Source organism: Mesoplodon bidens (assembly GCF_964165515.1).
Source record: "Mesoplodon bidens genome assembly, chromosome: 2".
Lineage (NCBI taxonomy): Eukaryota > Metazoa > Chordata > Mammalia > Artiodactyla > Ziphiidae > Mesoplodon > Mesoplodon bidens.
Genome location: NC_138177.1, coordinates 71081865 through 71108167, shown reverse-complemented (window position 1 = coordinate 71108167; position 26303 = coordinate 71081865). Strand labels below are relative to the sequence as shown.

Sequence of the window (26303 nt, the reverse complement as noted above, 5' to 3'; positions counted from 1 at the left end):
TCAATAAACATCTGTTGATCACTTCTGCTGACCAGGCCCTGAGGGAATTGGAGATGTGTTGCCTTCAAAAAGCTCATGCTCTAGTTCAGATTTGGGGTTAGAATGACTGTTAGGACAGGTCTGGATTGGAATTAGTGTTGGGTTGTGGCTGGGTTCGGGGTTCCTTCTTGGCGTTAGTGTTGAAGGAGAGCTAAGGGTTACGTGCTGTGTGATCATACAGACGGGTGTGTGGCTCCTGTGTAAGTTCCTTCCTCCAAGGCTCTGCTCCTAAATTCCCCCCTCCCACTGCTTACCCAAGCCTGTCCCTGCTGTCTAAGGCATCCTGGACTTACTGGAATCCGTTTAATGACAGCAACCATCTGCTACCCCTCCTGGTAATCAGCCCCTTCCCCTTTCCTCTTTTTTTTTTTTTTTTGTGGTACGCGGGCCTCTCACTGTTGTGGCCTCTCCCGTTGCGGAGCACAGACTCCGGACACGCAGGCTCAGCGGCCATGGTTCACGGGCCCAGCTGCTCCGCGGCATGTGGGATCCTCCCGGACCGGGACATGAACCCGTGTCCCCTGCATCGGCAGGCGGACTCTCAACCACTGTGCCACCAGGGAAGCCCCCCCTTTCCTCTTCTGTTCCTCCTTCTGCCTTTCTTGGCGGGGGTCCTGCATCCTGCCTTCCTGGGGGGTGGGGGGGGGCCTGATATTCCTGTCCTCTCTCATGGCTCATGTCCTGGGAGTCTCTGTCCCTCGCCCCTCCACCATCTCCCTGACATAGGCACCCACCCCACCCTCCTTCCCCTGTACACTGCCCACCTGGCCCAGGCTCTCTCACTTCTGTGCTCACACATGTGGGACCCTCTGTCTCCAGTGGAGTTCTCATGATTCTCTGGCCTCCTCTCGTTTCCTCTCTTGCCCTTAAGCAATATTTCCTCGTGACTCCCTCCCTCCTTCTCCTTTGATCCGTTTTCCAGGGTCCTGTCAGCAGTCCCCTGTGGCTCCGATTTCACTCTGCCCTTCCTCCTCCGTTGATTCCCTTCAGAGAACCTCCCGCCCCATCCCTCCAACTCACTGCCTCTTGGGCTGGAGAAATTTCTTTTCATCTCCCCTCATCAGTCATGTGGGGCAGTTCCCTCCCAGGACACCTGCCCCTTCTGGCAGCCCAGCCAGGAGCAAGTGATTTTTGTTAGGAAAAGTCATTTCCGTGGGATGCAAGGGGCTGAGGAATGCTGGAGTGGGGGCATGGAGTAGGCAAGTGGCTCTTCCTCCCTTATTTCAGTCCAGGGTGATATAGCTGGACTCCAGGGCCATCACTCTCCTCCCTCCGTTAGCCCCACGCCAAGATTTAGGGGGTGGCTGGATGAAATGCCAGGATCTCAGGAGTGGCTTGAGAAGGAAGTTCCAGAATTATCTGAGCAAAGGTCACACCGCTCCCATCACCAGCTTCCATTTCAGAGAATCTGCACATAAACCTGATGAGGGCCGGGTTTCCAGAGGCTTCTGTCTGTTCCCCACTGTCCTCCCTGTCTTTTTCTTGCTCTTGGAGCCCTCCTGTGCTCCCATGAGAACCTCCTCCCACCCGACACTTCCATCCTTCCTTCTCAGGGCTGTGAGCTTGATTAACTCTGATACCCGGGGAAGGCATAAGCCGCTTGTTGGAATGCACGGTGCCCTGTCCCCCTCACAGGGAGATAATCGAGGAGGAATATTGGCTCGTCCAGGAAACGAGGTGATAAATTTGTTGTGAGATTGGTGTCACAAGCAATCGGAGGGAGCTTCTCCCCATCCACGGCTGGGCAGCTAAATGAGAAATCGTTAGGTTATTGCAGAGACCAGGGACAACAGAAGTGGAGGAGGGAGAGGACTCCCCTTTTCACCTCCCCGTTACCCTGTGGGGCAACACAGGGAGATCAGAAAGGGAAGGGAAGAATCAGAGATACAGAGAGAGGCAGGCTGCTGCTTTCTCCTATACCTGAAGGTCTGTACCTCCATCAGTGATGTGCTCCTGGCATCTCCTCTGGTGTCTGGGCCGTCCTGAGGCTGACACAGAACACAGGACAAAGAGACAAGTGAGCAGGGTTGGGGGTCCCCACGTCAGTGAAATTTTTGTAGAAATTTTGTAGTAGAAAAGTTGAAAAGGGCATGTGAGAGAAGCTGATGTGGGCATAGGCCAGAGTGGCTGGTTTGGAAGGGATGGGAGAAGAAAATCAATACCTTCTTTACAACCCCTCTGGGAAGACTGCCTGGAGGAGAGGGATTTGAAGGCTGCGTAGCAGACACTGGATGGGTGTAGGTGTAGACCTGCTAGGAGATGATTGGGTGGTTGGCATGTATACATGTAGGGTGCTCTCCCCTTTCTGCTAAATTCCTGCCTCATTCATGGAAATAAGACCATAGAGCTGCCCTGCCTTTCACATGCTTTGGGGTCCTAGGAACAGACATCAGTTTTCATGACCTTGAAGAGAAGGTCTCTCCATGGACCCTTACCCTGGACTCCCAATTGGTCATCAGCACCATGTCCGCCATCCAACAGTGGATGGATGTAAACTTCCAACAGTGGTTAGATGAATAGTTTTGGTCTCCCTGTGCTTCCCCTATTCTTGGGGCATTTGTGTCTCATCTGACAAGCAAACTGAGTCAGGTGGAACAGGAAGGATCAGGAGCAAACAGTGAAACCAGCGTTCATCAACCCTGAAGACCTACCTCTGGGTGCTCCCTCCCCTATGCTGGCCGCTGCCGATTGAATGCTGCCATAGTGAGACCTTGCTCCTCCAACTGTTAATTACAGAGCCTCCACTGCCAGGCTCCCTCAGTCCTGTGCAGCAAATTAACATTCCGTGCCCCTTGCACGTGTAGAATGAACCGAGTTAGATGGATCGATTGAGCTACCGGTTGGAGCTGCTTTTACTTTATGCAAGATTGATCCAGATGACCCCAACTTGGGGCCTCTAGAAGCGCCTTTGCGGGAAATCTTTTTAATGGAGATTAATTGGAAAAGCCTTGAGTGTCCTAGTTACAGGCAGAAAGTGCCCCATTCTCGCTTTTGGTGGCTACATACCAACACTTGTATGTAGATGTGCAGTAACACGCACAAGTTCACTAGACACAGGAATGCACACAAGGACACACACACCCTCACACCACCAAACAGCTGCCTTAGTCCTTCTGATTCTTCTAAGCCCATCCCTGAACCTTACCAGGTGGACACATGGTGGCTCTGTGGAGCTTGGATCAGCCCCAACTTCCACTTTTGTCTTTCTGAATCTGGACCTCTTTCTATGTCTATGTTCAGTCTTTCTCAGCAGCCTAGAAGTTTCTGGAGGGCAGAGACTGAGGAATGCCTAGAAGGAGAAAGTGTTTAATTTTTAAAGAGGTATGACCTTGGTTCTAACTTCTTTATGTGCCTGAATTCCAGCCATTTCCAACTGCTTGCTGGTCTTTTATGTCTCCATGTCTTAGCTCATGCTGTTCCCTTTGTCTCCAGTGCCCTGCCCCCAGCTCTCTGGCTGTTGAAATCCTTCTTGTCTTCAAGGCTCAAGGCAGTTCTGATCAGTAAATGTGTATTTATCGGATACCTACTGTGTGCCAAGCAAGGTGTCCAATGTTTAACTTGTATGATGTAGAAAGGACCGAGAGCTAACAAAGGCCAACAAGATAGGGGTCTCGGCCCAAGGGAAGACCAGGGTGGAAGTCAGACGTGAAAAAAATGCAGTCTATCCATTGATGTAATGCCCTTTCCTCCACATCACTCCATCAGGACTCTCATCTTGCCATACTGCCCGGATATGCGAGTGTGTCCACTAGACTGTAAGCTGGGTGGTGGCAGGACCAGGTCTGTCTTGTTCACTTTACATCCCAGAGCCCAGGACAGTGCCTGGTTTGTAGTAGACACTCAAAAAATGTTTGTTACATGAATGAATGAATGTTGAATTGAGTTGACTTTCTCTGGGTGCAGGTGCCTTATCCATTAATTCAGAGAATCAAATGACAAACATTTATTGAGCACCTGTTGTGTGCAAAGCACTTCTGTACTAGTCACTTTGGGAGATGCACAACTAAGATCACATCTGTTGCCTCAAGGAGTTTACAAGCCAGAATAAAATACAGTATAGCTACAGATGAAACTACAGGTCTCAAACTACACGAAACGTTGAGGTTTCCTGATTAATTTCCATGGGACCAAAGTCTTATTTATATCCTTGACTGCCAGCCTAGACAGTTTTTTGAATTGTTCTTTTCCCGTAGATGGCTCTGTTCAGAATTCCTTCCTTTAAACTTTAGTTCTGCAAACCATTTCAGTCCACCTTGATCAAACTGTTATAAATTGATTATTTGTTAGGTGTGTGTCCAGAGTAAGAAGAAATTATATGAGGTGTGTGAATAGAATCATAAAGCACCAGAATTGAAAGGGATCTTAAGTATTACCCAGGGCTCTCTGGAACATTGCTGTCTGGTGGTCATCCACCCTTATCTTGAACACTTTTAGTGACAGGAGCTCACTGCCAGGTGCTATTAGATAGTTCTTATATGAATTAAAAAATCTGCTCCCCTAGGGGTCACAGTCATTAATGTCTGTTCTGGGGGTTTGTAAGGAAGGCTCGGTGATGGGGACTGGAGTCGTGGAGCATGTCTGCCAAGGCAGACTTTCTCAGAGGCACTAGTGCAGAGCCAGGGCCAACGGTGAGAGCACTCATCAGAGGCATGCCTTCCCAAATTAGTTGCTCACCTGGCTCATAGAGCCAGATAGTCCATCTGGAAGTCCTAGTGAAATCTGCAAAGTCATCTGTGATGAAGGGTTCCTGACTCTGGAAGGAGATTAAGATCTAACACCTGGATCTGACCTGCTGCTATTTCTTTTTCTTTCTTTCTTTTCTTTTTTTTTTTTTTTTTTTTTTTTTTGCAGTACGCGGGCCTCTCACTGTTGTGGCCTCTCCCGTTGCGGAGCACAGGCTCCAGACGCGCAGGCTCAGCGGCCATGGCCCACGGGCCCAGCCGCTCCGCTGCATGTGGGATCCTCCCGGACCGGGGCACGAACCCGTGTCCCCTGCATCGGCAGGCGGACTCTCAACCACTGCGCCACCAGGGAAGCCCCTTTCTTTCTTTCTTCCTTCCTTTCTTTCTTTCTTTCTTTCTTTCTTCCTTTCTTTCTCTCCTCCCTCCCTCCCTCCCTCCCTTCCTTCCTTCCTTCCTTCCCCCTTTAATTTTGAGGTGAACAGGGGTCTGAGGTGATGCAGACATATAATAAAGCTCATTAAACTTTGAAATGGAGAAGTGTTCCTAAGAGCTCCTGTCAGGCCTCAGAAGACCCGGATTTCCTGCCGGCTCTTTTGGTTTCAGCATAAAGGAGAGAATGCCCTGCTTTCTGCTGCCCCAGCCCACACCTTTCTGGCTTTCTCAGAGTTAAGGCTCTTTATTCTGGAGACTGTTCCTAAAAGTGCCAGGAGACCTCTATGGACAGGGTCTGGAGACCAGCCTGCACTTCTTCCTGGGCTTTGAGCCTGCTGGGGGCTCTCAGGGGTACAGTTCTCGCCTACTCTCAGATTGTACTCTGAAGCCATATTCATAGCATGGTAACTAAGAATGTTAAAGCCAGCTGAGGGAGCTTTCAGAGCAGAACTTGTAGGGTGCCTGCGCCCATCTGCCTGAGGAGGAGCCAGAGGGGAGGGGTTCACTCTAGGAGTGGGGAATGGGGTCAGACCCCAGGATGAACTTTTTGTTTGCCTGGGGAAAGGCAGGGTGGCGGGGGCTGAGGAGTGGCGCATTGGTCACCTTCCTGGTGGGCACACTGCTGCCTGGGGCGAGGAGGCACTAGCCCCCCGGGGGCGCCTGTGGGAAGGAGATGAGGGGCAGCAGTTACCTGGTCCCCACTTCATTTGTGGGGAAACACCAGGGCCTTGCCCTCAGCTGCCTTAGGAATTACCTCAGATACAGCCCACCTCATCCTCTCCTCCTCCCCAGCCTTGGCTAATCCTTTCAAAAATCCCTTCCGTTTCTCAAGGATTTCACTCCTTTCCTTTGACCTAAATGCTCAGGACCTTTCGATGAGGCCCTAGGGTGGTGATCCACCCCAGATGTCCCCGCCCATCCGCCTGCACAGCCCCCAAAGCTGTGCTGCCCCTGCCCTTCTCCGATTTCTTTCCTCCTCCTCCTGTGTCCTTATCTTCATCCTCGCTTTCCGCTCCCAGATGGTCCCAGTACTTCTTTTCCTGACTCTCACTCCCCATTTGTATCCATCTTCCCCGCCTTCTCCATAGCTTCTCTCTTGCTGTTCCTTCCTCCCCACCCCCATCCCCCCTTTTAGGGAAGGAGGGTTTCCAGGTAAAGATTCCCCAACCCCCATCTTGCCCCCATCATCAGTGCAGGTTGAGGAGGTTTTCGAGGTGTGCCCTGGGGGAAAGGGGAGCCCTCTGTAATTGCGAGGCTGGCTCAGAAGCCACCAGAAGTTTGGAGACATGCCCACCCCAAATACCTCTTTCCTTTACTGACCCCCGGTTTCTTCTAAATAAAGGTGTTAAATTGGTGATCAAGGCCCTTTCCAGCTCCAACCTTCAGATTCTCTTTCTAATTTAATGTTCTTCTCTTTCCCTGTCCTGTCTCTTTGTCTTGTCCTCTGTCCCTTTTATACCAGTGTTACTTCAGCCTTCCTTCCTCCCTCCCTCCTTCCCTTCCTTCCTTCCTTCCTTCCTTCCCTTAAAACACTCTTTTACAGGGCTTCCCTGGTGGTGCAGTGGTTGAGAGTCTGCCTGCCGATGCAGGGGACACGGGTTCGTGCCCCGGTCCGGGAAGATCCCACATGCTGCGGAGTGGCTGGGCCCGTGAGCCATGGCCGCTGAGCCTGCACGTCCGGAGCCTGTGCTCCGCAACGGGAGAGGCCACAACAGTGAGAGGCCTGGGTACTGCAAAAAAACAAACAAACAAACAAAAAACACTCTTTTACAGCCTCTTTGTCACTCTTCCTGCCACCAGCTTTCTCCTTGTCTGCTTCGCTCCCTTTTTTCTGTCTGACTTCCTCTCCCCACCCTTTTCTCTATTCTCATTTTGTCTTTGCACGTTGGGCCATCTCTTTCAGCATCCTGCATTTTAGGACTTGGGGACTGCTGGAGAGCCAGGCATTTGGGCCCCTCCTCCATTTGGTCTCCTTCCTTTCCTGCCTCCTGACCCTAGCCCTCTGGGGCCTTGCTTTGTCTCTTTCAGCCTTCTCTGGCTTTGTGACGGACCTGCTCTCTCTTCTCCTTCACTCTCTCTCCTCATCTTTTGCTGTCTTTCCTCTTATCCTCTGTCTCTTATCTGAGCTAAGTCCTTGCCGGCCACCTGCCTCCTCTCCCCGCACTGCCCTTCCCTTGCCCACTGAAGCCAGATGGAAATTCAGTTTTTCAGCAGAACTATCCACCATCCCTGCCACCCGCCTTTCTCCTCCTGCCTGTCATACCTGCTCCAGCCAACCCCACTTGGGCTCACAATGCCATTGTCCTTCCCATAAAACACTCTCAGGGTCCCCTGCCAGGGCACATTTGCATAAAGTTGTCAGATCAGGTCTGGCCCCGTTGCCTCCTCCGGCTGGCAGGGCAGAGGGGGCTGGAGGCCCAAATGGGGCAGGGTGGAGGGAACGTGTCCAGCTGCACCTGCCTGTCTTTTTTAGTTCAGGAGCTCAGCATCCTTGTGAGTGGGTCTGGGCTGGCAGGTCACGTTGGAGACTCAGGATTGCCTGCCCTCTATCCTTTTTTTCCACCACGAACCTAGTGGAAGGGGATGCAAGGAACTCTGATGCGGAGTTCCTTACAGAGGAACTCAAAGAATGGCCTTTCTTTCCGATGCTGGATGCATCCTGTGGGTTCTCTCAGCTGCTGTCTTAGTGTCATAAACCTGCAGCCCTCCCTCTACACTCCTGCTGGAAGGAAATGCCAGGATGGCCCCAGGTACACCAGCTCTCGCACTGTCTGGGGTACGGGGCTGAGTTCTTGGGAGTCTCAGCAAGGTCTGGCTGAGGTCCCAGGGAAGCAGGAGATGCAGTAGAATCTTAGAACATCAGAGCCAGAAAGGTCCTTCTGTGCCTAGTACTTCAGCCCCCTCTCATTACAGTTTAAGGGAGCTGAGACCCAGAGCTGAGACCCAGAGAAGTGAAGTGATGCCCCCCCCCCAAAGTCACACAGCTGGATGGGGCAGAGCCGGGACCAGATCAGCCCACGCCTCCTCCCTTCTGGCCCAGGGTGCTCTTGTCCCTGCCGGCAGGTGGTGCTGGGCCAGTTGCCCTGGCCTCTTTCAGGGTTCTGTTCTTGCCTCTTTCGGTGAGTAACATACTGGACCAGACCAATAAACTCCTGTGCCCTGTCATTATGAATACCAGAGCCCCATGGCCGGCCTCTGCAGCCAGCCTCTCTGGTGTGTTCAATGCAAGGAAACCAGGCCAGATTGTGGCCACTTGTAAAAGCTCATCTGGTCCCTGGAAAGATTCCCCTTCAGCTGTCCCTACCATACCCCAGCCTTGGAGATAGACATTGGGGTGGCTTGGCCAAGCAGTTTGTGGGGAGGGAGGAGAGACTGCTTCTTCTGCCTACGGCTTTGGCCTCCTGGGATGAGAAAGGACCAAAAGGGGGAAGGGGGTGAAGGTAGGTGGGCCAGTGGAGCTGAGGTGTCCACTTCTGAGGCCTCTGCTGCCCACTGTGTCTTTTTCACTTCACACTGTGAGATACTTTGGTATGGTAAATGCTGGTGGGCAGCAGATTGGGGGCCATAATAGCCCTTGAGTGTTGACTAACTTGTCTTCGGGACGTTCATCTGATGTCCATATCACCAGACCTCTACTCACAGCCAAGCCTGAGGTTATCTGCTGGGAGCAAGTCAGTGCAGCTTTCTGACCCCTGACCTCTCAAAGGAGGGGCTTATATTCTCTAGGTCACATCACATTTGGACACTTTTGGATTCTGGGCTGGGCTCTGTATAAGGCAGAATCAGCAGACCCACACCCCTCATGACCAGTCGGCTGGGTAGGCGTGGTACTTCCCTTCTGGCAGCTTCTGGTCTAAGGGTTCTGACCCTGCTTCTCTCTCTGCCTCTATGTCTCTGCTGTGGGCAGCCGGGGTCTCTGTCTTTCTCTCCTGTCCTCGTCCTCATTCTGCCCGCCCCAGCCAGTTTGTTCCTCACCCCCCACCCCAATCTCCCTTCCTCCCTTCTCCCCTGCCTCCTCTATCAAAAGTGCAAATCTGATAGGGATTGCATTGAATCTGTAGATTGCTTTGGGTAGTAGAGTCATTTTCACAATATTGATTCTTCCAATCCAGGAGCATGGTATATCTCTCCATCTATTTGTATCATCTTTAATTTCTTTCATCAGTGTCTTATAGTTTTCTGCATACAGGTCTTTTGTCTCCTTAGGTAGGTTTATTCCTAGATATTTTATTCTTTTTGTTGCGATGGTAAATGGGAGTGTTTTCTTGATTTCATTTTCAGATTTTTCATCATTAGTGTACAGGAATGCCAGAGATTTCTGTACATTAATTTTATATCCTGCTACTTTACCAAATTCATTGATTAGCTCTAGTAGTTTTTCGGTAGCATCTTTAGGATTCTCTATGTATAGTATCATGTCATCTGCAAACAGTAACAGCTTTACTTCTTCTTTTCCAATTTGGATTCCTTTTATTTCCTTTTCTTCTCTGATTGCTGTGGCTAAAACTTCCAAAACTATGTTGAATAAGAGTGGTGAGAGTGGGCAGCCTTGTCTTGTTCCTGATCTTTGTGGAAATGGTTTCAGTTTTTCACCATTGAGGACAATGTTGGCTGTGGGTTTGTCATATATGGCCTTTATTATGTTGAGGAAAGATCCCTCTATACCTACTTTCTGCAGGGTTTTTATCATAAATGGGTGTTGAATTTTGTCGAAAGCTTTCTCTGCATCTATCGAGATGATCATATGGTTTTTCTCCTTCAACTTGTTAATATGGTGTATTACATTGATTGATTTGCGTATACTGAAGAATCCTTGCATTCCTGGGATAAACCCCACTTGATCATGGTGTATGATCCTTTTAATGTGCTGTTGGATTCTGTTTGCTAGTATTTTGTTGAGGATTTTTGCATCTATGTTCATCAGTGATATTGGCCTGTAGTTTTCTTTCTTTGTGACATCCTTGCCTGGTTTTGGTATCAAGGTGATGTCGGCCTCGTAGAATGAGTTTGGGAGTGTTCCTCCCTCTGCTATATTTTGGAAGAGTTTGAGAAGGATAGGTGTTAGCTCTTCTCTAAATGTTTGATAGAATTCACCTGTGAAGCCATCTGGTCCTGGGCTTTTGTTTGATGGAAGATTTTTAATCACAGTTTCAATTTCAGTGCTTGTGATTGGTCTATTCATATTTTCTATTTCTTCCTGAGTCAGTCTTGGCAGGTTGTGCATTTCTAAGAATGTGTCCATTTCTTCCAGGTTGTCCATTTTATTGGAATAGAGTTGCTTATAGTAATCTCTCATAATCTTTTGTATTTCTGCAGTGTCAGTTGTTACTTCTCCTTTTTCATTTCTAATTCCATTGATTTGAGTCTTCTCCCTTTTTTTCTTGATGAGTCTGGCTAATGGTTTGTCAATTTTGTTTATCTTCTCAAAGAACCAGCTTTTAGTTTGGTTGATCTTTGCTATCGTTTCCTTCATTTCTTTTTCATTTATTTCTGATCTGATCTTTATGATTTCTTTCCTTCTGCTAGCTTTGGGGTATTTTTGTTCTTCTTTCTCTAATTGCTTTAGGTGCAGGGTCAGGTTGTTTACTCGAAATGCTTCCTGTTTCTTAAGGTGGGATTGTATTGCTATAAACTTCCCCCTTAGAACTGCTTTTGCTGCGTCCCATAGGTTTTGGGTCGTCGTGTCTCCATTGTCATTTGTTTCTAGGTATTTTTTAATTTCCTCTTTGATTTCTTCAGTGATCACTTCGTTATTGAGTAGTGTATTGTTTAGCCTCCATGTGTTTGTATTTTTCACAGAACTAGAACAAAAAATTTCAAAATTTGTTTGGAAAAACAAAAGGCCCCGAATAGCTAAAGCAATCTTGAGAACGAAAAACGGAGCTGGAGGAATCAGGCTCCCTGACTTCAGACTATACTACAAAGCTACAGTAATTAAGACAGTCTGGTACTGGCATAAAAACAGAAAGATAGATCAGTGGATCAGGATAGAAAGCCCAGAGATAAACCCACGCACATATGGCCAACTTATCTTTGATAAAGGAGCCAGGAATGTACAGTGGAGAAAGGACAGCCTCTTCAATAAGTGGTGCTGGGAAAACTGGACAGGGACATGTAAAAGTTTGAGATTAGATCATTCCCTAGCACCATACACAAAAATAAGCTCAAAATGGATTAAAGACTTAAATGTAAGGCCAGAAACTATCAAACTCTTAGAGGAAAACATAGGTAGAACACTCTATGACATAAATCACAGCAAGATCCTTTTGGACCCACCTCCTAGAGAAATGGAAATAAAAACAAAGATAAACAAATGGGACCTAATGAAACTTCAAAGCTTTTGCACAGCAAAGGAAACCATAAAGAAGACCAAAAGACAACCCTCAGAATGGGAGAAAATATTTGCAAATGAAGCAACTGACAAAGGATTAATCTCCAAAATTTATAAACAGCTCATGCAGCTCAATAGCAAAAAAACAGACAACCCAATCCAAAAATGGGCAGAAGACTTAAATAGGCATTTCTCCAAAGAAGATATACAGACTGCCAACAAACACATGAAAGAATGCTCAACATCATTAATCATTAGAGAAATGCAAATCAAAACTACAATGAGATATCATCTCACACCAGTCAGAATGGCCATCATCAAGAAATCTAGAAACAATAAATGCTGGAGAGGGTGTGGAGAAAAGGGAACACTCTTGCACTGCTGGTGGGAATGTGAATTGGTACAGCCACTATGGAGAACGGTATGGAGGTTCCTTAAAAAACTACAAATAGAACTACCATATGACCCAGCAATCCCACTACTGGGCATATACCCTGAGAAAACCATAATTCAAAAAGAGACATGTACCAAAATGTTCATTGCAGCTCTATTCACAATAGCCTGGAGATTGAAACAACCTAAGTGTCCATCATCGGATGAATGGATAAAGAAGATGTGGCACATATATACAATGGAATATTACTCAGCCATAAAAAGAAACGAAACTGAGCTATTTGTAATGAGGTGGATAGACCTGGAGTCTGTCATACAGAGTGAAGTTAGTCAGAAAGAGAAAGACAAATACCGTATGCTAACACATATATACGGAATTTAAAAAAAAAAATGTCATGAAGAACCTAGGGGCAAAACGGGAATAAAGACACAGACCTACTTGAGAATGGACTTGAGGATATGGGGAGGGGGAAGGGTAAGCTGTGACAAAGCGAAAGAGAGGCATGGACATATATACACTACCAAACGTAAGGTAGATAGATAGTGGGAAGCAGCCGCAGAGCACAGGGAGATCAGCTCAGTGCTTTGTGACCACCTGGAGGGGTGGGATGGGGAGGGTGGGAGGGAGGGAGATGCATGAGGGAAGGGATGTGGGAACAGATGTATATGTATGACTGATTCACTTTGTTATAAAGCAGAAACTAATTTTAAAAATAAATAAATAAACTTTACTTTAAAAAAAATATTAAAATGAAAATAAAAGTAATACTTTTCAACCAAAAAAAAAAAAAAAGGGCAAATCTCCCTTTCTCCTCTCCTTTCCCCTTTGCTGGCCCAGCCCAGAGAATTGCAAGCCTCTTTTCTCCGTGACAGAATCCAGTGGACAGGAGGGGCCCTCTCTGGCTGTTGTATTTTTCATAGAGCAGGAAGGGGATGGCTGGGGTAGGTGGGGAGAAGCTCTTGGGGAAGGAGGGGAGAGCGAAGATGTGAGGGCAGAGAGAGGGAGGGAGGGTGGCAGAAGGAACAGTAGAGTGTGGAGAGATTTAGTTCCATCTGAAAGCTGTCGGTGCGAATCAAAGTCTTCCCTTTGAACCAGCAGTGATCTGGAGTGGAGAGCATGGGGACTGCTCCAGCCCAGGGGGTTCATTACTTCTCATTTGATAAATCTGGGGAGACAGGGCTCGGCCTCCACCACCCCTCTCTCCTGCAGCCCGGCTTCCTTGGTGTCTCCCGTGTTTGACTCCACTCCCTCTCTTGTTCCCAGCTGGCATATCAGGCAAGGCTCTGGGAACATGACCACCAAGGTACATGTGCCAAGACACGGGTGCAGAAACTTGTACTTGAATGCAAAGATGCAAAAGACTGTGTGTGTGTGTGTGTGTGTGTGTGTGCGCGTGCACGCGCATGCACCAGTGAACGTGTGCTTATGTGCTGTGGTACATATGTGTCCACAAGAACTCCACAGCTGTGTCTGAGAATCTGTAAACATTCCCAGCCTCTCTATGATAGATGGAGAGGTCACTTCCTAGTTCTCAGACAAAAATGGGATTCAACCTCTCTGTCTTCACCAGACCTTTGTGGGAACCTAGTCCCCAACCCCGGGGATAGGCCCAGCAGGAACAGGAGATGTGTTCACACACAGAGATGGGGATGGGTGGCCTCTCCTGTGCTATGCTGAGGATGGAGCGGGGAGTTGGAGAGCGAGCAGAGCTGGAAGGCAGTGTCACCCCAGGAAGATCAGCATTGGGAAGGAGAGGGGGGTGATGCTGAGAGACGAGGAGAGGGTGTCCTAGTGAGGGGACAGTATCAAGGGGAGACAGAGAGGCCCCAGTTTGCACAGTGGCCAGAGTCTGAGCGAAGAGGCCCAGGGGGTGGTGAGGGGTGGAAGGCAGCAGTATCCAGGCTGGTGAGATGGCATTCCAGGGGAGCCAGATGTCCTGGCCCCTTGCCTTGCTTGCAGGCCCCGACACTTACCAGCTGTGTGCCTGGGGAGGAAGTTGCTTATCTCTCTGAACCTTAGGTCCTTATTAGGGATACTAGTGGTACCTGTCTCATCACGTTGTTGTGTACATTAAATGAACTAGTCTTCATGAGGTACTTAGCACAGTGACTGGCGCTTCACAAGCAGGGGCTATATTATTGCTACCACTTCTACTGGTGGGCATTGGCGGCTTAAAGGGTGACATTTGCGATTGACTGAAAATGTCTTTAGGTGCCACTGATGGTCCTGCCAGCCTTTGGAACCACTCTCCCTTCATGTAGGAATTTTTTTTTTTTTTTGCGGTACGCGGGCCTCTCACTGTTGTGGCCTCTCCCGTTGTGGAGCACAGGCTCCGGACGCGCAGGCTCAGCGGCCATGGCTCACGGGCCCAGCCGCTCTGCGGGATGTGGGATCTTCCCGGACCGGGGCACGAACCCGTGTCCCCTGCATTGGCAGGCGGACTCTCAACCACTGCGCCACTAGGGAAGCCCATGTAGGAATATTTGCATCAAGCCTTCTCCGATGGTTGGTTGCAGCGTGTGGGGCAAGTCCTGCGTGGCTGTAGGGTACAGGCCAGCCCCAGATCTCAGGAGGGAGCAGGGCCCTCCCAGGAGGTAAACACAGTTAAGATGCAAGTCTGAGTATAGAGTGGAGATCAGAAGTAGCAGGTGGGCGCAGAGCTTGGGGGCACCAGAAGTTCTCCGGGGTGGAGGCCATGAGTCCAGTGTATTCAGGAAATACTTCTTGGATATTCCTACAGCACAGCACAGTGCCAAGAGCACTATCTCTGCCACTTCCTGTCTGAGTCTTATTCCCCTTTTCTGTGACATGGAGACCATAGCCACCACTGTGCCCTGTATTATAATGATGGGAACTGTGTCTCTAAGACATCTGCACTGGTGCCCAGTACACAGTCAGCATCTTCTAATTGGGAGTTAGCATTTATTAAGGAACATTGCTGGGACTGAAGGGACAAGAAAGGTAAATCCAAGCAACTCTGTTCTCCAGGGGCTCCCAGGAGACCGGGAAAGACAGAAACGCACACACATGAGTAACTTTTAATCCAAGGCAGGCTGTGATAAGTGCTATAACCAGAAGCCCAAACAATGTGGAAGAAGAAGAGGGGAGGGAACCATTCCAAGGTGGAGGCCAGAGGAGCTTTGTGTTATGGGGTGGGATGGTGAGGGCCAGGGTTAACCTAGAAGGAAGGAGGGCTGGGCGGGGGGAAGATGGTGGCAAATAGGGGGGGGGAGCCCAGAGACCCCAACCCATGGCACCCATCTGGAGTCTGAGACCCCCCAGCCTTCTGGCAACACGTCTGAAGGACGGAACCGAGCTGGAGATAAGGTCCTGGGCCCCTGTGACCACATTCACCATCACCTTCCTGCCTTGCTTTTCTGCCTTGGCCTGGGTCTCTGTGGCGCCTGGGCGTCTTTGTATCACCAGGCCTTTCCCAGTGCTTTTCTCTCTGTTTCTCTGCCCTGGGCCTGTGTCTTTTTCTTTCCTGGCCTCTTTCTAACTAAGATCTCCTCTTCCCTTCCTGCTTCTCCTCCAGTCTCCTTTCTCTCTTTCACTCTCCCTCTGCCTGGTCTGTCTTTGTCTCTGCTTCCCGATGTCATTGGCACCTCTGCCAGCCTCCCCATCAGTCTGTAAATGTGTGAGTTTCCATGCGGCTGTGTATAGCACACTTCTTCTCTGTCTGCCTTCACAATGGCTGCTTGAGAGCTCACCAACATCTGTGATGGTGTCTGAAGACAGGGAGGCAACAGAATGAAAGCAGGCGGGAATTCACTTAAAAACACACACGCAGATTTGTACTCGCCCCAGACTGGAGTTGCCAGGCAGGCAAGGCTGCTGATTCAGTGCTGCCTCTGCTGCTTCGGAGGCTGGTCTTTTGTCACCATTCTGTTTGTGTTCAGGCTCTTCCTGAGTCCCATCCCACATCCAGCCAGTCCCCTGCATTTTGGTTTGCCCTGGTTTTATTTCCTGGAAGTGGGGTGTGGGCACAGGGATGGGGCTGACATTTCACCACCACTCCTACCCCCCAGTTCCAATGCAGACTCTGCTCCGTGTCACAGGTGTCACAGATGTCACAGACGTCATGGCCGGTGGAAGGCCCAGGCCACCGGGACCTCTGAGGCATGTGTGTGTTCTCTGATTTGTGTGTATTCTTGTGAGACCACTGATGTTGGTTCTTGGTGCCTTCTTGACACGTACCCTTTTCGTTTGTAATGCCACCTCTGCCCTTCCTGTTGTGCCTGTCTGATGCCTGCACTCATGGCTCACTTTCCAGGCTTTTTTTCTCAGCAATCCCCATATCCCCTCTTCACCCATCCCCATCACTGCACCAGAAACTTCCAGAGTTCTGCTTCCCCTACCTGTCCCAGCTCTGCTCCACACTCCCTCCTTCAGGGATCCTCCCAGGACCGCCCCCAGCACCATTCCTCCCCCGCCAGCAGGGAGAGCCCTGTCCCACCCCTCCACCCTCCTGCCCTGTCTGCCTTTACCGCAGTCTGTGAGCCTGACCTGGGGAACAGGGTGTTTTGCCTCCTTCCCTCGATGGGGTTGCACAGGCAGGAATGTTCACTCAAGCATTTGCTCACTCTCACTCCATCAATCAACAGACATATTTGCAACACCTGCTGTGTGCCTGGCAGCCAGGCCCTGTGCTGGGTGATGGGACTGGTGCTCTGAGTGACACAGTCCAGACGCAAGGAGTTTCCCCTGGGCTGGGCAGGGGTGGGCAGTGCAGCATGGACCTACTATAGCAGAGGTGGGAAGTGCATACTGAGAGCTCTGAGGGCATGCAGGCAAGCAAGGAGGACTTCACAGAGGAGGTGACTATTTGAATCCCAAGGGAAAGGGAGGGAGCAGTGTTCTGTCCAGGAAAGGCCTGTGTAAGACCTTGTCTTCTGGAGACAAGGAGAAAAGGCTGGAGTGTGCAAAATAGGGAGAGTGGGACTTGGCCATGGCATGGCAGGCTTGGGGCTTTCTCTTAATCTTGATCCAGGTCAGAACAACCCGTGGGCATCTGGCCTCTCTCTCAGATACTGTCTTGGCTGCAGGGGCTGTTTTGGGGCCAACCAACATTGCTTGCCACTTTTGCAGGCTCAGGATCTACACGGCCTTTCCATCAAGTTAAATTCCTGAGTCCCCTCGTTTCCCCTCCTCTCTGGACTCTCTTCTGGGTTATTGCTTCCATTCCCCCGTCTCCAAATTGCTTCAACCAGGCCTATGCCAAGAGGCAATGATTTCAAAATCCGCAGGACGACAGATACCTTCTTTGTCATGTCACTGCTCATGTTTCCACCGGTCCCTCTGATTATCTAACTGCCCAGGATAAATAGGGTCATAGCTACTATTCAGTGGGCACAGGCAAGGGAATGTACCAGGCATGTCATCCAGCTCATCCCATTTAACTCTTCAGCAGTCCGGGTAAGCGTCATCATCCCCCAGTTTACCAGTAAGGAGAATGAGGCTTAGAGAGTAACTCGGCCACGGTCACACTGGTAGGAAGTGGCAGAGGCACTATGCAAACCTAAGTCTGTTTCCTAAACCTCTGCTCTTAAAAGGGACTTTGCAATACTTAGTCTAGACTTGTCACAGGTACAGGTGAGCACACGGAGGAGGCTGGGATGGGGCAGTGACAGCCCAAGGTCACACCACGCCTCCCTCCGGCAAGATGCCGACTCTGGCTCCATCCTGCTAGGGGGTGAGCTGCCTCCTCGCTCCCAATGGATGGAACCAGCTTCTCACGGTCCTCGGGAGACTTCAACAGGACACTAGGGTGTCCAGGCCCCACGCAGGAAAGCTGTGAATATAAATTCCATCTCTGAGCCAGGGCTCACAGGCCACTCTACTCGCAAGCCCTTGACTTGGGCTCTGGGGGCTGTGGGAAGGAGAAACGTGAGTGTGGAGAGTTTGCAGCCTGTAGCTGCACTAGAGAAATGCGCAATGATATGAATAAATTTGAATAATAATGAGGGCAATGCCTGAATTAATAATGCCGGCTTACTCACCTGACCCACCCCTCCCCCAGGATCTCAGCTCCTGCCACCCTAATCCCAGGAAATATGAGTGAGCCTTTTCCTTTCCTTTAGAAGACATGGATGGGCTCTCAGGTCAGCAGAGTTGGGGAGCTGCTGTTTCTAACTTCTTGACCCCCTGCCAACCCAAAGAGCTGGGTTTGCACACTTAACCAAAAGAGGCCGCCTCTTTGTATTAAATCGTATGCTGGCCATCAATCCACTCCTATCTCCGCCCCCTCTCTCGGTCCTCTTTATGTGCAACTACCAATCCAGATGTCGAATGTCCAGGGAGGTTCAGAGGGAAAAGACAGCATGGCCCTTGGCCTTGAGGAGAGGTTCCCATTCTAGTGAAACAGGTAGGGCAAACACCGTCACCCACCAGCTGCCCTCTACCCCATGGCAAACAAAAGCATGGGCATAGACTGATAGGTGCGACAGGAAATGCCGTGGATAGAGTTGTGACAGCAGGGCTGAAAGATGGGACAAGCTGGAGGTAAAGACCAACCTAGGAGGACTTCCTGGGAGAAGGGGGCGTGAGGCAGGTTTGGAAAGAAGGGGAGAGATGGAGCTGGAGGAGGAAAGAGAAGAAGGGAGGCGATGAGAAGACGAGGGTCCTGTTTTTGGTGTCTTAGAGGGAGGTCTTGGAATGGGCGGGAGACAGTTCTGTTTGCTTACACACAGGAGCGATGGAGGATCAGAGAGATTTTGGAAAGCTGGGTTTGGGAAGAGTTGGATCTGGGGATTGTGGTTTCTGCAAAGACTTGGGAGCTGGGGAGGGAAAGAAGGGGGAGGAGTCCCCAGAGTTCCGGGGAAAACTGATTTGGGTTACAGTGTGTGACAGATTGGGGACGTGCGTGGGAAGCCCCAGACCTCTCCCTGTGCTGTCCCGCAGCCCCTCCATTCCCTGGGGCCCAGCGCGGGAAGCTGATGGTCACAGCACGGTGCGAGGACTGCCCCACCACCGGACCGACCCGTGCTGGCTGGAGTGGGTGGGTGGGAGCAGTGGGGGGAGAAGAAACCCGCAATCCAATTCCCTGCTCCATTTAGGCTCCACAATTAAAGGCAATTACTCTGCAGTTCTCTAATCAAATGCTCCCGGCCGAGCTGCCAGCGGGGCAGCCATGTGTAGCTCCCGCAGCCAGAGGGAGAGCGGAACAAAGTCACATGGCCTGTCAGCTCCCACAGGGGCGGGAGGCTGGGCGTGTGCAGGTGCGTCCGTGTGTATGCACTCATGTCCTCGGAGCTTGGGAGCAAGGGATGAACACACGGAATGGGGAGAGTGTGCAAGAAGTGGGTTCAGAGCTCCTTTGTTTGGGGTTCACCACCATCCAGGAAGCTTATATGCGTACATGTGGACGTGCCTGTCCCGTAGAACCTGCCTTTATGTACCTGATGCGTTCAAGGGGGAATTGTACCTGGCATAATTGTACACATGCGCGACCTCACGTTGGCCACGTACACAAGTCCAAGTAGGGGTACGGTGGTATATTCATGTCTCAGGCATTGAGGGGGACCGTGGCATCACCACAGCATGTGTTATGAATGTGCCACCCATTGACGGGGGGCTGGGGCCAGGGGAGCACTGGTAGAGGTGGTGAGGAAGAGCCTGGGACCTGAAGTGCTGAGGCGCAGGATTTATCCTTGCTCTGTCCTTAACTCACTGGGTGTCCTTGGGAAAGTGACTGTCCTCTCTGGGCCTCAATGTCCTCGTCTGTAAAATGAGAGGGTTGGACTAGCCTGGTCTCTAAGGCCTTTACATAACACTGCACCACTTTCTCTGCTTGCTGAGCACTTCAGTTCCTGAAACCCATTCCCATGGGCCACGGAGGGAGGAAGGAAGGAATCAAGGGCGAGCACGTGGCATCTTGGAGGGAAGGGGTTGAGGCTGAAGTGGGACAGGGGCTGGAGGGTCCACCTTCCCAGCCTTCAGCTCTTTCTCTCAGGCCCGGTGCAGGGTGGGAGTGGAAGCCTGGGAGGCTCAGCCTCCTAGTGGAGCCCTCTCCTCACTCATCTCCTTACCCAGTACTGCTTTGGCTTTGTCAGGGACCCAGACCCGCTTCAGCCAGGAGCCAGCCGACCAGACTGTGGTGGCTGGACAGCGGGCCGTGCTCCCCTGCGTGCTGCTCAACTACTCGGGGATCGTGCAATGGACCAAGGATGGGCTGGCGCTGGGCATGGGCCAGGGCCTCAAAGGTGAGTGGGCCATGCAGCCAGCCAAGCATCCAGACTACCCCATCTTTTCATCCCTCCCCCACCAACAGAGACTCCTGGATCCAGCATCCCTTCGTTCCTCACCACGTTTCTTCTCTGTGCTCTAGCCTCCCCTCTCCCGCTTCTGTGTGAGTCAGTCTCCCTCCCTCTCCTCCCGAGCTCTGTCTCCACTGCTTTCCAAAACCCACAGCTCTGCCTTTCCTCCTGGCTGTGGACTGGCTCATGAAAGGCCAACGGGAAGCCTGAGAGATCAAGAGAAACCAAGAGACCTTTACGTAAGAGAGCTTCAGACAGACAGACACCACAAGGGGAGCTGCAGGCAGCCAGGTGAAGCAGGAGGTGCTGGGAGACTCCAGAGCACCCCCTGCTCTTGCAGGGGGAGGACACAGTAACTTCTATGTCCTGCAAGTGTTCCATGCCAGGCTGGCTTTGCTCCAGCCTCTCTCCTGCCCCATGCCCAGGCAATGTCCTCTCAGTGTTCACAAATTCATTTTAATATCAGCCTGAGCCCTGTATTTATTCATTCATCAAGCCTTTATTAAGCATTATGGAGCCACTGTGGAAACAAACACAATGTGCTGGGGTGGGGAAACCCTCCTATATTCCAAAACAAGTAAAGATACTTTTGGAAAGGCCGTCTGGCAGAGTGGATGGGGAGTCAAGACCTGCCTCTGCCACCTCCCAGCTGGGTGACCTTAGGAAAGCCACTTCACCTCTCTGGGCCTTAGTTTACTACTGTGTAAAACAGGCACAGTAGTCGTGGGTCTGCCTGCCTTATAAATGCGTTTGCGAGTTTTGATCCAAATGAGAGAATATGCTTTGTGAAAACACATTGCTCACTGTAAAGCAGTGTAATGATGAAAGTAGGGAGGGATGGTGTATTTTTATTCTTATTGTTGTCCAGGGCTTGAGACTATTCGCTGTGGGTTCCGTGTATTAGAACAGGTAGGGGTAATTTGTCTGTATAGAGCAATCTGTATGAAGGAAGGAGATGGGGCTGGCGGATCTATTGATGATAGAAAGAGAAAGAAACAGGGAGAGAGAGAGATCAATAGATATGGAGTGAAAAGAATCGATAGCCTCTGGACAGAGGGAGATAGTGGGAAGGAGCTGATGGTGGGGACCACGAGAGAGGAAGACAGAGTGTGAGGGGGTGGGCAAGAGCCTGGAGGACGGAGGGCGAGGGAGACTGGATTGCAGAGGCCAGAGGCTCATCTGCCACAGCCGTGGCTTCTGCAGGGGACGGGACTCTTGGTTTAGGGGCTCCTTCAGGGAGCTGGCAGGACCCTGCCTCGTGCATCCCTCCCTAGGCGAGATGGTGAGACCTTAGCCTGCCTTGGGCTTCCCTCTGGCCCTGGTGAGCTCATGTCTAAGCTGCGATGGCCTATATTTCTTAACGCCCACACACCCTCCCCTCTTTCTCTCCTTTTCTCCCTGCTGTCTGCCTTTTTTTTTTTTTTTTTCCTCTTTCTTTCCTATTATTATGAGAGACATTTATCTGCAAACAGCTTCAGAGATTTCATCTGCTTCTGCTCTCCCCCATCACTCCTCCTGCTTTGTGGCTCCCGTCCTCCCTGTAGGAGGTTGTGACATCACATTATCTGCGTGGGGACCTCATCCTCGTCAAGGGCCCGTGGGGGGGCTCCCAGGAGAGGGTGGAGGGAGGAGTGCTGGCCCTGGAATGGGATGCGGACCCTGACGTGGGGAGAGGATGCACCCTTGGGGGGCAGGGTGGTCCAGGTCGATTCCCAGGTTGGGGCTGGGCTCACCTGGGCTCGCCCTTTCTGTTCCTGCAGCCTGGCCACGGTACCGGGTCGTGGGTTCTGCAGACGCCGGGCAGTACAACCTGGAGATCACAGATGCCGAACTCTCTGACGACGCCTCTTACGAGTGCCAGGCCACGGAGGCGGCCCTGCGCTCCCGGCGAGCGAAACTCACCGTGCTCAGTAAGAACCCCCGACATCCTGCAGGGCCCCCAGCCTCCTGTCTCTTTCTCTTGGCATCCTGGCTGTCCCCCCTTCTCCAATTTCCTCTTGTATTTCCCAGCTTCTCCCTCTGTATTCCTGGCCTCATGTCTGCCCCCACTGTCTCCCTAGCTTTCCCTCCCCAGATCCTTTAAACTTCTTCCAAAGCCAAGTTCAGATAGAAGAGGAAAAAATGGGCATGTGGGCACCCACTGCTGGACGTGTGGACTGTGTGAGCTCTGGCATCCTCTCTGCCCCTGCCTGTGCCCAGGCCACGCAGGGACGGGGCTCTGCCTTCTGGATACAAAGCTCTCCCCACCAGAGTGGGGGCATGTTGGGGTGATGGGGACCGGGCCTCTGCTGGCAGATGGGCTTGTTGGAAGCTTCTCCCTTCCTCTCCCTCTCAGCTGCCTCGAAGCCCCAGAAACTACCCCCTTGGCTCCTTTTCCTTGAACTCAGCCCCTCTTCCCTTTGCTCCCTCCTTTCCCCCCTCAGCACACACCCCTTCTTCTCTGCTTCACCTAGAGCCCTCCTCAGGGAACAGGGGAGCAGGACTGGGCTTTGAGGGCTGAGAACTGGGGGGTGGGGGGGTGGCAGGGGTCCTGGCTGAGTCTGCAGGAGCTGCTGGAGGAGGGCTTGTCTCGGAAGCCGAGCCCCCCGGCTGCTGCCCACGGGAGACAGAACAGATGTCCCTCTATGGCAACACCCAGGGCCATTTGCATAATGAGGGGATTCTCTCCTGCACGCAGTACGGAATGAGGCCAGCTCTGACACGCCTTCGCCTCCCCTGTTGCGTGCCTTCCCCTCCCTGGCGGTACCTCCAGCTCCATCAGTCTTTCTGTCTCCCTTAAGGTCTGGTGCTCGGGCTGGGCCTCTGCCTCTGCTCTGCTTGTCTCCAGCCTGGCTCTCTCTGCCTGTGACCCTCTTTCTTCCTCTTTGTCATCCACGCTGTCCCTTTCTTTTTTCCTGCCTCCACTTGATCTGTCCTGCTCCCTCTATTTTCTCTCCCCAATCCTGAAATCATTGAAGTGGGGGACACCCCCAGGAGGGATGGGTGAAAGGAGGGGGGAGCTGAGATGAGTGAGCGTGGACACAAGGAATGTTCTTACTTGGGGGAGAAAGGTGAGACCATGAAAAGTCATCTGAGTGTGGTGGGAAGAGGCCTGGACCGGGAGTCAGGAGACCTGGTCCATTTTGGCACCATGACCCGGAAGAGGTCATAACCTCTGGACAACAGGTTTCTCATCAGTAACATGGGCTGCCAGCCTTTTCTTATCAACTGCCGCTTTGCTGCTCCCTGAGCAGGGAGTTGTAAACTCCGAAGGTCTGGGCAGATGTGAGGTGTCAGAAGAAGTGAGGACTGGAGGGACCCGACAGCCAGTTTCTCTGGATGTAAAGACCCTGAAGGACTAGGACTCAGGGCTGGTGGATGACTTACTTTTCCTCTCCGGTGAGGACAAATGGGAAGAATTAACAAGAAGCAGGATGGAGGTTAGGAAGCAAGAGTTAGCTAACCACCAGGGCGAGGCATGGGATGCCAAGACATCCGCTTCCATGCCTCGTTGGAGAGTGTATGAGCCCCGACGCCAGACCAGGCATTCCAAGGGAACGTGAGATTCTTAGGAGACCTTCTGTCTTTTTCCCTCCCTAACTGCTTTGGCTTGGATCATGAAAGGTGCTACTTCTAGACAGGAGAACTTCCATTCTAATGATGGGCCCCTGATACTCTCCTTTCCCTCTCCTACCCCAGCACAGAGATGGAGAAATAGAGAGAGATGAGTAGAGGCCAACCAAGCCCATAGATATCCCAGGAACTTCATAATGGCGTCCAGTGTCTTGGTTCAATCAAGGAAGTCTTCCTGGCAGAGGAGAATATCGATGGGAACCCTAGATGGGGGAGTACCTTGGTTTTTTTTTTTTTTTTTTTTTTTTTTTTACATCTTTATTGGAGTATAATTGCTTTACAATGGTGTGTTAGTTTCTGCTTTATAACAAAGTGAATCAGTTATACATATACATATATCCCCATATCTCTTCCCTCTTGCGTCTCCCTCCCTCCCACTCTCCCTATCCCACCCCTGTAGGTGGTCACAAAGCACCGAGCTGATCTCCCTGTGCTACGCAGCTGCTTCCCACTAGCTATCTACCTTATGTTTGGTAGTGTATATGTCCATGCCTCTCTCTCGCTTTGTCACAGCTTACCCTTCCCGCTCCCCATATCCTCAAGTCCATTCTCTAGTAGGTCTGTGTCTTTAGTACCTTGTTTACAAAAGCTTGTGAGTCAGCGAGGGAGGAGCTGACTGGCTTGTCTGCAGGGCACGGTCAGTTGAGGGTGTGGGCCTTCATAGCCTGTCTGAGTGATTTAGGTGGATGAGGGGAACAGGAGGAAGCCCCAAGAGTAAAAGAGATGAAAGGTGAACCCGGCTACTCTTTCCCCCCCTCCCCCTCCTTGTCTCTCTGGAATTCTCACACTCCCTGCCTCCTGCAGCCACGTGGAGACACTGAGAAGGCAAGACGTTTGTGCATCCTCCCTGCTCACCTGCTTGCACACAGCCTTGGTTCATGGCAGCCTGGGGCTCAGAGAAGGGGCAGGGCCGAGAGTGGGCTGTGTTCACTGCTCGGAATCAGCCTCCCTGTACACGGCCAGCCTCGTCACCTCGCCTCCCCTGTAAACATGCCCCTCAGTGGCCCACCCCAGACCAGCCCAGGTCACAGAATGGCCTTTCATTCTTCCTGCCTCAGGACTCCGAGAAGCTGCCTCCCACTCCCTCGCAGCTGCGGACGCAGGCATGATATATACCTGCAGACCCACGGCTCCCTCATTACTCACGGCAATAACCGCTCGAATGCAGTGGTAATGGGCATGGCTTCGGCGGGCCTGGTCCACATCCCAGCCCTGACGTTCAGCTCACTCTCCTGTCCCTGAGCCTCAGTAACTTGTCTGTAAATGGGGGTTAATGGTATTTACCGTGAAAGGATAAATGAAATGCACTTTGTGGTGAGGATGAAATGAAATCGTATACGTGAGGCGCTTGAGCTGACACGGGGTGGGTGTTCAGTGAATGGTGGAGGTGCCATCGATCACGTTACAGTTTACAGTCGGCTTCGTATCCTTGGTCTCCTTTCACCTTCACAGTAACGACTCTGGGGAACAGATGTCAACGTGCTTTTTGAATTTTACAAACAAGGAGGCTGAGGCCTCAGACACATGTACATATTGATACAGATTTAAGTCACAACTCCTAAAAATGTGTTCATAAACATACACAGGGACACACGCCTAAATGAGCACGGTAGTGATGGATAAGCAGACACCTCAACAGCCTTCTTTTCCTTTTTGCCCCAGATACGAAGAGAAAGTTGGGCTAGTGGCAGAGGTGACAGGTGGGCGGCCTTCCCTGAACAAAGGGCAAGGGTCAACGTTACAAGGGAAGGGAGAGCCGATGGAAGGAGAAGCCTTCCCCTCCTCTGCCCATCCAGGACTGTCCTCCTGGCATGTGGCAGCAAGGTGTGACCTTGGAGGGGCCCACGTAGACCCGGAGACCCCGAGTGGTGGCTCTTTATCCATTTCTCTCCTTCCCACCCTGTTTGCAAATCTGCACCCATCTGGCATCGGAGCCAGGTACACCAGTGAGCAAAGAGGAAGAGCCCGGGATTCAGCAATCATTCACCAGTCAGGAGTTGGAGGCACTTCTGCCTCTTGTCCGAGCAGTAAAGTGAACACACTGCACACGTCACATGTGCCCTGCACACGATAGTCCATGTACAGCCCTCATCTGGCCTTCATGAGGGCCCCGGGAATGAGCACCGTATGTCTCTGTTGAAGAAACTGTGACTTGAGGGCCTCACCCAAGACCACATGACAGATGGATAAAGGTGCCAGGATTTGAAACTGGGGCAGCCTGATTCCACAACCCATGCTTTTCACACCCTCCCACTCTGCATGCATGAGTTGAGCAGAGTACTGGGATGGGCTACAAGTGGTTCCTCTCTCTTCGAAACCCCAGCATGGAGACTGTCCTTTCATAAACTACAGGACAGCCCTGCCCACAACTGGACTCATGGGCCTCCCAGGGTCTCCTCTCGAGGGTTCCCTCGGAAAGGCCCCTCTGAGTCTTTCTGGTCTTTCCCGGCAAAAAGCAAACAAAACCCTTTCACACTGCTGGCCAATGAACATGAGGTGGACCAGAAATCAAAATTATAATCCAAACCCTTCTGCCTTTATTTCATCAATCACTTAGC

The 26303-nt window shown here is 51.3% G+C and overlaps 1 protein-coding gene across 2 annotated transcripts in view; it reads left to right on the top strand.

Moving 5' to 3' along the window:
* Positions 1–26303, top strand: part of KIRREL1 (kirre like nephrin family adhesion molecule 1) — a 103596-nt gene that overhangs the window by 62998 nt on the left and 14295 nt on the right. For both annotated transcript variants that reach the window (XM_081225532.1, XM_081225531.1), the window contains exons 2-3: positions 19930–20079; positions 21894–22043. In XM_081225532.1, coding sequence (XP_081081658.1) covers positions 19930–20079; positions 21894–22043 — 300 coding nt within the window. The remainder of the gene's footprint in view (positions 1–19929; positions 20080–21893; positions 22044–26303) is intronic.